At 35.0% G+C, this 12,048-nt stretch overlaps 2 protein-coding genes across 3 annotated transcripts; both read right to left on the reverse strand.

Moving 5' to 3' along the window:
* Positions 1 to 2,443: 2,443 nt before the first annotated feature.
* Positions 2,444 to 3,436, reverse strand: LOC120261761. Of its 2 annotated transcripts, none has more exons than XM_039269743.1 (2): positions 3,201 to 3,436; positions 2,444 to 3,091 (listed from the first exon to the last, which is right to left on the reverse strand). In XM_039269743.1, exons 1-2 carry the CDS (start codon positions 3,370 to 3,372, stop codon positions 2,562 to 2,564), a joined length of 702 nt encoding a protein of 233 aa, XP_039125677.1. In that variant the 5' UTR covers positions 3,373 to 3,436; the 3' UTR covers positions 2,444 to 2,561. The 2 variants fall into 2 exon arrangements, 1 of the variants encoding a protein (XP_039125677.1); XR_005536634.1 differs by having other exon boundaries at positions 2,955 to 3,110; positions 3,201 to 3,332.
* Positions 3,437 to 4,096: 660 nt separating this feature from the next.
* Positions 4,097 to 6,413, reverse strand: LOC120260424 (protein MAINTENANCE OF PSII UNDER HIGH LIGHT 1). The gene is made up of 3 exons (XM_039267900.1): positions 6,137 to 6,413; positions 4,877 to 5,011; positions 4,097 to 4,675 (listed from the first exon to the last, which is right to left on the reverse strand). The coding sequence occupies exons 1-3, from the start codon at positions 6,296 to 6,298 to the stop codon at positions 4,256 to 4,258; spliced, it is 717 nt and encodes a 238-aa protein (XP_039123834.1). The 5' UTR covers positions 6,299 to 6,413; the 3' UTR covers positions 4,097 to 4,255.
* Positions 6,414 to 12,048: the final 5,635 nt, after the last annotated feature.

Genomic DNA, 12,048 nt, shown 5'->3' on the forward strand with positions numbered 1-12,048 from the left:
AGAATTCCAAGGCTATAGATAAACATCCAATTTCAAAGAGCTGGCCAGTCAAACAAGCTTGGTGAACAGTCAACTTGGTCAAACTCAGTTAATTTAATCAAACTTGGTTAAAATGGTTCATACGACAACTTGAACACGATGAACAACAGACAAATTGATTTTCGAAGTGAAACGGCTCATTTTCATACCCAAAAAAATTTTTGATTTGTGTTATTGTGCATACAGTAAGACAACAACATGCAAAAACTAGAAGGTTGAGGCAAAATGCCCCTTTTACCCTCACCACTTCAAGTAAATCACTAAAATGCTATTCCATGAAACAAAAGAACATGAATGTCCTTCCACTTAAAAACCCCTAGTTATGTTTGGTTGGGGGAGTGGGGAGGGGTGAGCGGTGTTTGGGGGTGTAGTGTTTGTTTGGTTGGGAAGTGAAAGGGGTGGAGAGGGGGTGAGGAGTTCCTTACTCCTCATAACCCACTGCCCCAAATTGGGGTCTTTTGGGGGAGTGGGTGTTTGTTATTATTATTTTTAATTAAATATTATAAAATACCAATACTACCCTTCACTTATTTCTATAATTCCCATTATATCCTCACTTATAAAAAATTAAAATTTTATGAAAAGACCAAATTACCCTTTATCAATTTGAGAAATTACCATAATATTTATTTAAAATCTACTTTCATCTTTCATATTATTTTTTTCTTAATATTTTAATGTGTCAATTAAAGATTAATAATAATATTTTTTAATAATAATAATATAAAAAGAAAAACAAATATAAAAAATTGAATAATTATAGTATTAGTTTTAAAATAATATTATTTGTATAATGATAATGATATTGCACAAATAATATTATTAGTTATATTAATATTAATATTAACAAAGTTTGTACAAAATAATCTTAGATACGTATAAAAAAATTATTATGATCAATTTTATATAAAAGACAAATTAGTAAAAATACACATTACATCTCTCCTCACTCCTTCCAACCAAACAAAAAAAAAATAGATTACCCTTCCACACTCCTCCATTGAACCAAACATAAATTTTTTTAAACCCTCCATTCTCCTCCCCTCCTTACTCCCCCTCACTCCCCCCTCCTCCTCTGAACCAAACAAGAGATAAAGAAATAATGAAAATGCCCGAAAACAAAAAAATAAAATAAAAGAGAACAAGATATCACATGTTCTCTCATGTTCTCTATTTACGGTCCTAGACATGGAGGACTATCAAATGTGTCATATTGTTATGTCATCTTAGTTTTAATAAACCTCACCCAGCCTATAAATTTCCTCAGAGAAAGTTTTGCTAATGAAATTATTTCAAGTTAACTGTTATTGAAATTGAGAACATTGTTCAAGATGTGTTTGTTATAGGGCTTTTCGGCGTCACACCCTAGGCGTGGGTGTGACCGGGCCGATTAGCCTAAGGGGAGCAAACGAGAAGGATTATCTCATCACCTTAGACCAATTTCAGACTTCATTCTGTACGGTCGGAATTTACTAGGACAAGATCGGTTCATTATGTCAGAGAGCGGCATAGCGACCCGCTCGACTGAAGCCAAGACATGAAGACCAAGTATTCGTACGAGCAGACACATACGGGTGGAGACTGTCTCTTAGTAGGCCGGCTGTGGTACCGAGACATCCCCGGGTGGATGAACACTGATTATCATGCACTGTGGACAAGCGGAAGACCCATTATAGCTAATGGGAAGCATGAGTGGATGACAAGACCCGCTGAACAGGAACGTGTCTCGTTTGTTTGTTGTTGGAAAGGAACACACTTTGTCATTTAGCTCCTGGAATGGGAATGTCTTGGGCGACGTTCGTCCTGTTGCCCTTGAATGAGATTCCAAGGCCTTGGCTATATAAGCTTCCCCATTCTCCCATTCTCATCATCCCAACCCATCTCGGAGTGGAGATCTCTTGGAGAGAAAGAGGAGTGAAGGGGAGAGCTCTCTTCAAAGAGTACGGAAGAGAGCTTGTTCTTGTTTTCCTTCTTGATCTTGGCATCAGTTGTAATAGCCTTCTTTCCATCAATAGAGAGTTTTAAGTTTTTCTCTCTTAGCTTTGTGTCCTCATTCCCTTTGTGAGTATCTTCGGGCAAGTATGTTTCCCACACTGTTGAGTAGACTGACTTGCGTGGAGCGCGAGTGCCGCACGGAGCGCGTTCAGGTTGTCATACTAGGGACGACCGTGACGATACTTTGTGAACTACTTCAAAACTCATTGAGTATTGAAAAACACATAGAAGAAGTCATAAAAATTACACATTATAGAAATAGTTGCAAAAATTTATAAGTGAAACGATGCAAATTAAACTATGCTACAATTAGTATAAGAATAAAAAAACATAAGTTTTCCTCTCAAGATCGAGCATTAAACTCTTTAATTTGTCCTTGAAAAATGATTTTGCAAAGCACACATTGTCATAGCTCAAGAAATTTTCCACTTACCACTAGAAATATAAGGTACACACAAGATAAGTTACACTCAAAGCCTATGTATGTTTCATTTAAAAGACAACCATAAAACCAAAATCTCCAACCATCAATACATGCTTGCTATTTGAGGACTACAAAATACCTCAACTTCGACAAGAGTTGCTCTACCATCATCTCCAAACAATGAGTCCTTGCCATCCTCCCTCTTAGCATAAGACAACCCCAACCTAGACTTAGCCTGCCGGAGATCACCAACCCCAGAACTTGCATCCGGCCCTGTAAACACTCCCATCACCGGTGAAAGTGGTGGTCCGATGAGCAGCCCATCAGCGCCGAACTGTGGTCCTCCTCTCGCATAATCAAACAATGCAGCACCACTCCCTCCAACCTTAGGCAATATAACTAGCTCATCTCCATCATCAGTTTCACTATCTCTCCAATAGAATAAGAATGCATCCAATGTGTCATAGTAGTCATCTGTGCTCCTATAACCTTCAGGATTGAATGCTCCAAACTTGAAGGAGCTTGTAGTGTATCCTATTATCACACAAGGACCTTTGAAGTCACAGTGTTTGTGAAATGAAGTGGCACTGAATCCATCTATGCTGGCTTTGTAGCAGCATCTCAGCTCTCTACCTACAACCAGTAACACACCCTATAGAGGAGATCATGAATGCACTTACAGTCTATATATATATATTATGGATATTGATGTTAGTAAACATGGAGAGGGGATTTAGTTTACCTTTTAAGTGTGTTTTTGAGAGGAGAGATGGAGGGAAAGGGAGGTGAACAGTGTCATGATACTTGGGAGGTGGTTTGGATTTGTTGTTCTTGGTCCAATCAAAGAGATTTAGAGGGGTGGTGTTGATCTTTTGTTTGAGAAGCATGCAAGTGGTACTAGACATGCAAGCCATTGTTGGAATATTGAGAGGAGAGATGGATGGAAAGGAAGGTGTTGTCTTGGATCTTTGATGAATAAAAGTGAGCTTTTGGTACCACTAGTTTCTTATCCTTTGAAGCTGTTTTGATTTTTATTGATTGTTTTTCTTTTTTATTATTTTTTCATGTGTAGATGATTATTAGTAAGTGATTATAACTAATAATAATATATCTTCAGCTTGGTTGAATATTTACAATTTATTTTTTTGAAAAAATTGTAACATGTTTAAAATGATATTTTGGTTCTCTGTGAAACATATATGATTGCTAATATACCTTAGAAATCAACTTGAATTTTTAGAAAGAAGCAATTTTACATTTGGACAGGTTAATATTGAAGTATTTTTGCATATATAAATTAAAGGACATTTTAGTTTGAAAGATCATACCAAATTATTTTTATTGTTCCAAAACAAATACAATAACTCTGTGTTCTATTTATAGGTTAAATTTATTTAAATGTGTTTTGTTCCTCCCACAAGTGATTTTTCATAAACTAAACAGTTTTCACATATTTAAAAAGTCAGAAATTTGGAACTCGCAAGAACAATTTAAGGGAAAAAATGATATGAACAATTGAAAAACATAAATTAAACATTTATGCCCATAATAATCACATCTAAATAGAATCTGAATTACCTCATAAAGATGCTTCAGAACCAAACAAAACAAAACAAAACAAAAAAGTCAATACAAATCTAGGAGAAATATGGTCTCTCTTAAAATAAGAACATGTATATAATGTGGATTGAATTATGTTTGCATTTTAGCCTCTCAAAACTATACTTGTAGCCAAATGTCAATTGGCATCACAGAGTGTTATGAATTACAAAATGGCAAACAAAAGTCATTGCATACTCAAGAAACGCTGCTTAAACTTTGATCAGTTTCAACAAACTCATTCAACTTCACTTCAACTTCGGGGACTGATGCTTCATTCCTGTCTAATTTTAATTCTGAAGATGATGGAATGGTTGAAGAAGATTGAGACTCAGAAGGAACTGAAGCTTCAACTGTAACAGATTGAGGCTCGGAAGGGACCGAGGCTTCTACGGTGTTGCTCGGCTGGAACTTGTTGATGTAGTAGCTCAAAGGAGGGCCAGAGTAATCTGAAGTTTGAATTGGAGTATTCTTACCCAATTGGACTAGAATTGTTGATGCTGCAGCAATAGAGACGAGGGCCAATCCGGCAGCAATGGCCACAGTGTTCTTCGCTCCTTCTGACGATGTGCCTGCTGCACCTGAACTGATCGCAGTCTCGGCAATATAAACTGCTGGCTGGACGACATGATTCAAGTGAAAATTATATTCCGATATGAATGGTCATCATTTTCTGATCAGGCAATTTTTTAATAGGATAGATATATTCTTATGTTTTAGTAACTGATAACAGCAAAGTTCTAAAATGAAATGTTGTTTTGGGGCATTTGTATACACTAGAGTTTTTGAATTTATAATTTCAAAAGAATGAGTATCGACCTCGACAGAGTATATGTTTGTTTGTCCGGCAGTATCTTTCTCGATATAACCAGTCCATCCCCTTTTCCGAGGCGGAAAAGTTCCGACTACCTTAGTCTTTTCTCCAGCCAACCATTCCATGCTAACCTTTCCAACCTACAAAATCCGATGCACATGACTAAACTCTCATAACTGATTTTGTGAGAATTACATTGCATATGCTTTTCAATAGCCATTCAAATTAGGTTACACAGAGGGAACAAATTGAATGAATAACAATTTAGGAGCATGAAAGGTTTAATCATTCCTTTAAAAGATACACACATATGGAAAAAGAAAAGAAGACAGATTTATACTTTTCACAAGAAGCGAGGATAGCATGAAATCAAAAGTCCAAGCATGCATCATCACATCAAAACACGAAACTAAAAGTACAAATCAAAAAACACCACATAGACCTAAACAAAGGAGCCAGTAAATGCAAATTAGACATTATTTGAGCCTAATTTAACCCAAAAGCTTAAACTAATTGGATGAGAGACCCGGGAATTTTTTATTTAAATTCATATTTACCAAATTAACCAATGTGGGGCTATAACTCTAATACAACCCCTTGACAAATGCTAATCTATTTTAACTATTTAAAATTAAAAACAAACCAAACAAACAAAACTCTAATACTATGTTAGATGTAAACTAAACATACCACTTGAACTCAATTCATCCCAAAAGCCTAATATACTTAACCAATTGTGGGATTATTCAAACTCATTACCAAATTAACCAAAGTGGGATTATTAGTTATTCTAGTAAATACAAACCACAAAATTCTAGGTACACTCAACCATTCCTTCTTGTTTTGCAGAAGGTCAATTCATGATTGACAAATTTAAAAAAAAAAAAAAATGGCAACAGAATTTATTTCAAGAAGACCTTGGATAACTTAATTGGTTCAAATTCCTAAGGGCAACGTAATTGGCTATAATTCTAAAATGAAATCACCACAATTCTATGAATACCTACTTCTTAAGAAGCTATATAAAATTGGCTTCGGATTATTTAAGGCATTACTTAAATATTAGAATAATGATGCTCATGATTCCAATAATATGACTGAAAAAAAAAAGCTAATGTGATGCTGATTTAATTGCAACAACAATTTAAAATTACAAAAAGGAAAAAGAAGTACTTGAAACTAAACTTCAATAAATCAAGAACAATTACAGACACAACGAAAGAAAAGATTAACAAAAGAAACAGAAATATGTGAAGGAAATGAACCTCTTTATCAGGAGCACACTCTTCAACATTGCAATCAGATTCATCTGAAGAAGCAAAGACTGAGAAAGGCCTGGACTTGATGGTTCTAGGCCTCCCAAAACAAGTATGAGAAGAGAATGCATAGCTGCTAGCACATATCATGGACTGAGATGCACAAGCCATGACCAAGAGATAAAAAGAAGAATTAATGCTAAAAAGAAAAAGAAACAAAGAAGGAGAAATCTCTTCTTTGTTTGTTTGAGAATGAAGAAGGAAAATGTAGAGTTTAAGGAAGAAAGAGAAAGGCCATGGTTTCAGTTAGAGGGTTGTGGTTGGATTTGGGTGGATCTTGGTGTGGACACGTGTGGCCTTCTTTTACATCTAAAAGATTATTGTTATATTATAAAATCTAAGGAAAGATCCTGTTTGGTTGGAGCACTGTTACCACAACAAAACCAAGAGGTGCAGACTACAGGAACTCTTTAAATTTGATGTACAACCCAAAAAAAAAAAAAATTCTTATGTATAGTTTTGATCAGAAAAATGTTTGAAATATTAACTTTCCTTAGATAAATTCAAATTGTGATATTACTTATGTTGGTTAAGGTTCCTACAATAGCGTAAGCTGGCTTTTTAACAAAAGTGTAAAACAACGATATTACCATAAAAATTAGATTTTTTTTTCCAAGAGTGTAAGAGAAGGTTGATAAATAAATAAATAAATAAAATGGCTTCATTGAAAGGAGAAGGAAAATTAACGGTGATACAATCACTGGTTAGTCCAACAGTAAGTCATTAGGTGGGGTATTGTTTATCTATTATTTTTTAGGTCTAAATATTGTCCATGATTCCCTACACTAAAGTACTCTAGTAGTATTGTTTATTCTTTGACAATGTTTATCAATTTTAGAAAAATAAAAAAAAAACAAAAAGTGTCCACTTACAAAATAAATATGTTTCAGATATAGCCTCATATAATTAGACTAGGGGGTATTTTGATAGTCTCTAATCCCTTCAATATATCATATTCCTTAAAAAACGGTCTATTGAACAAAACATGTCAATGCTACATTAATTTTTTTTATTTTTCACAAATGAACAAAATATATTCTTGTAAGATTCTTCATAAAGTAATGGGTATACTACCCAGATAATCCCTAAACTATTGGGTTGTTTCTATTTTGTTCACTGAAGTTTGAAAAATTTCAATTGAATCCCTAAACTATCTATTTCCTTTCAATCAAGTCCTCCTGACAAACGGCATTAACGACAAGTTGACGTGGCTTGCCACGTCATTGGCAACTTACCACGTCAACTTGCTTGAAATGCCATATGGCTTCATCTCTTTCACCTCTATAGTGAACCTTTTTCCTTTCCCTTTCATTCATCCACAAAGGAAGGACTCGATGAGCATGGCGCCGGGGAAGAGACAGAGCAATCGTCGGAGTGGTGTGACGGAGGAGAATAATATTGAGGTAGGTGCCATTTCCCGAAGCTAGCCCATCATCTTCTCTTTCCCTGCCCTAGAATAACCTTGTTGTTTGATTTTTGTATTGATTTCTGTCAAGTTGTTTTGAAAACCTGAAGAACAAGGTGATTTAAGTGTTGATTTTTGTCTCATGAAATCAAGTTTGGAGGTGACCATTACATGCCTTTTTTTTTTTGGTCTCTGGGTGATGTAATAGAAATCTAGTTATTTTTATGAGAGCCTTGTAGCCAAATTCAGAGACAATTTTTATTGTGGAAGGAAATTTCTAATCTAGTTGCCTATATTTCGTATGTATTCTCAATATTATTGGGGATATGGAAATTGTTTGGTGAATGGCATTGAATCATAGATAGTTCATCGGTCAACTAGTGAAATTCAATTTAATCTCATTTTAACCAATATTCAAATACTAGCATTTTTTAGTTCATCCACTAGTCTATCAAAATCTTACTCGAATAGTTTTGATTTTAATCCTTATTAGATGCATGACTCTAGTGTGGCTTGTTCAAATACTACCTGATCTTGCTAATAAATCATACTTAAAAGTGATTGGGAATGTTAATACTCCATGTCTTAGAGTGCCACCCAACTTTATGTATTACCAAATAAAAAACTAATGAGGGTGCTTAAATTACATACTTGTACTTATAACTAATCAAATTTACTAAATTTTTGATAAATCAAAGTTATATAACTGCATCATAACTTTATTCTAATACTATCGTGCTTTAAACAAAAGGCAAATAATAATCCCTGAACTCAAGTAACTTTCACATGTGCTTATATTCTTGAATTGCCAAATTGTAATGCTTCTATGTTATTTAAGTTGGTTTGACAATTGCAAAATTGTTATGAGAGCATTTTTCTATATTAAGTTGGTTTGACAGATGGCCGGAGTTTAACAATGACATTGATATGGAAATAGAAAAATTAGAAAAAGGGATGCTTTTTTTCTAGTAGAGAGACACTAAAACAAGCAGTGAGGGAGTATGGTAGAAGGAATAGATACAATTTCAAGTTTTTCAATAATAATAAAGACAGAATTAAAGCTATATGTAAGCAGGATTGTCCATGGGCAGTTTGAGGATAAAAAATGAATCCAAGAGATAATTTGGATAGCACTTGGAAAATAAAAACCTATATTTAAGTGAGCACACATGCTCCAAGGTTATCAAGAACAGGAATGTCTCCTGAAAATGGATGGGCTCTCATTACTTGCACAAATTTACTAGTGATCAAAATTATTCCATCAGCTCACTACAACAAGATATGAGGAGAGATTTTAATTTGTTGGTCCCATTGAGTAAATGTTACAGAGCTAAAATAATGGCACTAGAAAAGGTCTGTGGGAATCCAACAGAGCAATATGCAAAGATTTATGACTACTTGCAAGAGCTTAGGCAAACGAATATAGGAACTACAACAATTTGCCACTTGGATTGCAGGTTATTCTTAAGGATGTATGTTTGCTTGTAAGCATGCAAAGATGAGTTTAAATCTGGTTGCAGACCAATCATTAGTCTTGATGCATGTTTTTTGAAAGGTTATTATGGAGGACATCTTATGGTGGAAGTTGCCATTGATGCTAATGATTGCATGTATCCTCTCGCCTTTGCTGCTGTTGAAAGTGAAAATTTTCAATCATGGTGCTGGTTCATTTAGTTGTTGATACAAGATTTTAAGAAAGTGAATTCTTACCATTGGTATTTCATGTCTGACAAATAGAAGGTATTTTCTTTTGCTTATGTTTAAATTATTATGTAACCTTAACTTGGATGTTGGTGATTCTATTACTTATTCAAACTGAAACTCTGTAGGGACTTGTGGATGCTTTAATGGAGTTGGTGACTGATGCTGAACACAAGAATTGTGTGAGGCACCTGTATAGCAACTTCAAGTCCCAACCAACCAACAAAGGGAAAACATTGAAGGATTGTTTGTGGAAATCTGCCAAAGCTACATAACTACAAGATTACGAAGATGCATTGAGGGAGATGAGGAGTTATCTGAGGCTGCCTACAAATGGTTGGAAGGGAAAGATCCAAAGCACTGGTCCAAGGCACACTTTTCTACAATGTGTAAGTGTGATACGTTGTTGAACAATCTATGTGAGTGCTTCAACAAGTATATTTTAGAGGCAAGGGGGAGGCATGTGTTAACTATGTTGGAGACTATAAGGACCAAACTGATGGAGAGGATTGTAATGAAAAGGCAGGTAGTTGAGAACTGCACAGGAATTCTATGCCCTAAAATTCAAAGGAAGCTTGACAAGATCATTGAAGAGTCCAATAAATGTTAGGCTAAGCATGCTGGCAGTGCAAAGTACCAAGTCAATTGTGGACCAATAGACCAACATGTGATTGATTTGGAGGCCTATAGTTGCTCTTGTAGAAAATGGGATCTCACTGGCATTCCTTGTATTCATGTTGTGGCAGCAATGGTTAGTATAGAAAAAAGACCTGAGAAATTTGTCAACTCATGTTACTACAAGGAAACACAACTACAAATTTATTCTCATTTCATCCAACTAATTAAAGGGGGCTAAATAGTGTAGTCATGTGGAGAACATGGAGCCTATTCTACCTCCCATGTTGAGAAGGCCTCCAAGCAGGCCACAAAAGAACAGAAGGAAGGAACCAGATGAAACAAGTGGAAGCCAATCCAAGATATCTAAGCGAGGAGTGCAATTGATATGTTGAAAATGTGGGAAAGTAGTGCACAATGTCAGGACATGCAAGGATGAAGTTGGTGCTCATAGTAGACTTAAAAAATTGCCTGTAAGTATTTTATACTTCAATTTTAGAGCAAATGCAGTGTGTATTATGTTATATTAATTGCTTGAGCATTGATATGTTACTGTGCATTCTTTGTAGAATAGGGGAGTTGGTAGAAGCAATACAAGGCAGACTATAGAGAAACCTGGGAATGAAAGGGTAAACGTTAATTGTAGATCTCTAATTAATTGGTTATGATAATTTGGTATTCAAACTTATTTTTCCAAATCTAAGGACTCCTTTGAGAAGGGAAAACAACTCAAGTTCTATAACTACTGTTAGATGGATGCCTGATGTGAGTTTGTTGTTTTGAGCCCTTTATGTTTTTGTTTTAAATCATTCTTAAATAGGTGATTTCTGATTTTTGGGCTTGTCTATAGGGTTCTTCACAAACTGTAACTGAACATGGATTTTCGAAGGGTTTAACTAAGTGTAAGTCAAGAGGTATGCCTGCTACTCTATGAAAATCAAGTCTCATGGGATAATAATAGGATATTCTTAAGTTGTGTAATTAATTTATAGGGTTATTCTCAAGCTTCAACCCAAGAGAGATCTGAAATGTTGCATTAGGTTGATGTGCAAGAGGTAAAATTAGTTTTGTTTCATGGTTCACATTTGTGATACACTAATTTTTTTAATTTTTTTCTTAATCAGGGTTCATGTCCACCTGTACAAAATAGCTCCTTTCAGCTAGAAAATAACTCATTTCAACCACAAAGTCAGAATAATAATCATGAGATAAAAAATCTGTATTTGCTTTCATAGAGTTTTTTTAAATTGTGTAAGATACTAATTCTGTATTTCAACAATTCAGATGCCAAATCCAGCTGGGCAAAATATATCCACTCAAGCTCATATAATAATTGTGAGATGGATGCCTGATGTAAGTCTGGTTTGTTATTAATCATTAACAAATTTTCCTTTCAATGTCTTTCCTGCTTTGACGATTTGTGATATTTGGGGTTGTATAGGGTACTTCTTAAACTATGAATACACAACAAAGCCAGGTTACAAAAGCTGGTTTTGCACATCCACCAAGGCAACAACAAAAATTGCAAGGAAGACAAGTGCCTTTAAGATATATGGAAGGGTTATCTCAAACTCCAAAATTGGGGCTGGGAATCAATTGAAAATGCTCAACAACAAGCCAAGAAAGATTTGTCCAAGGGTGCACATGAACAAAAGGACTACTACTGGGGAGGTTGTGCACGATGTGGAAGCTTGGTTAAGCTTTGGATTACAATGCCTACGTGATTTTGTTGTTTTTTTGTTTGTTTTTGAATCAAACTATAGTTACAAAGGTTCTGTATTAAATAGTTGGAAATAGATCACATTATACTATAGCTTTTTGTATGAATGGTTGAAGTTATGTTTTGTTAATATAAATATATATTTTCAAACAAAAATCTGTGCTATCAGCCTTTGACTTGTGTTGGCCACTAAAGTTTAGAAAATTTCAATTTCATCCCTAAACAATGGGGTTGTTCCTATTTTAGTCACTCAAGGTTATAAAATTGCCAATGAATAAACTAGGGCCAAGCTGACGTGGAAAGTTGCCAGTGACGTGGAAAACCACGTCAGCTTGCCGTTAACGCCGTTCATCCGGAGGACTTGAATGAAAGGAAATAGATAGTTTAGTGATGCAATTGAAATTTTTTAAACTTCAGTGA

Source organism: Dioscorea cayenensis, chromosome 5, assembly GCF_009730915.1.
Source record: "Dioscorea cayenensis subsp. rotundata cultivar TDr96_F1 chromosome 5, TDr96_F1_v2_PseudoChromosome.rev07_lg8_w22 25.fasta, whole genome shotgun sequence".
NCBI classification, from domain to species: Eukaryota; Viridiplantae; Streptophyta; class Magnoliopsida; order Dioscoreales; family Dioscoreaceae; genus Dioscorea; species Dioscorea cayenensis.

Coding starts and splice junctions, on each gene's coding strand:
- LOC120261761 (XM_039269743.1), bottom strand. CDS start 3,372: ATGGCTTGCATGTCTAGTACCACTTGCATGCTTCTCAAACAAAAGATC. Junction 3,092..3,200: donor CTCAAAAACACACTTAAAAG/GTAAACTAAATC, acceptor TACTGGTTGTAG/GTAGAGAGCTGAGATGCTGC.
- LOC120260424 (XM_039267900.1), bottom strand. CDS start 6,298: ATGGCTTGTGCATCTCAGTCCATGATATGTGCTAGCAGCTATGCATTC. Junction 5,012..6,136: donor AGTGTGCTCCTGATAAAGAG/GTTCATTTCCTT, acceptor CGGATTTTGTAG/GTTGGAAAGGTTAGCATGGA. Junction 4,676..4,876: donor CAAACATATACTCTGTCGAG/GTCGATACTCAT, acceptor CATGTCGTCCAG/CCAGCAGTTTATATTGCCGA.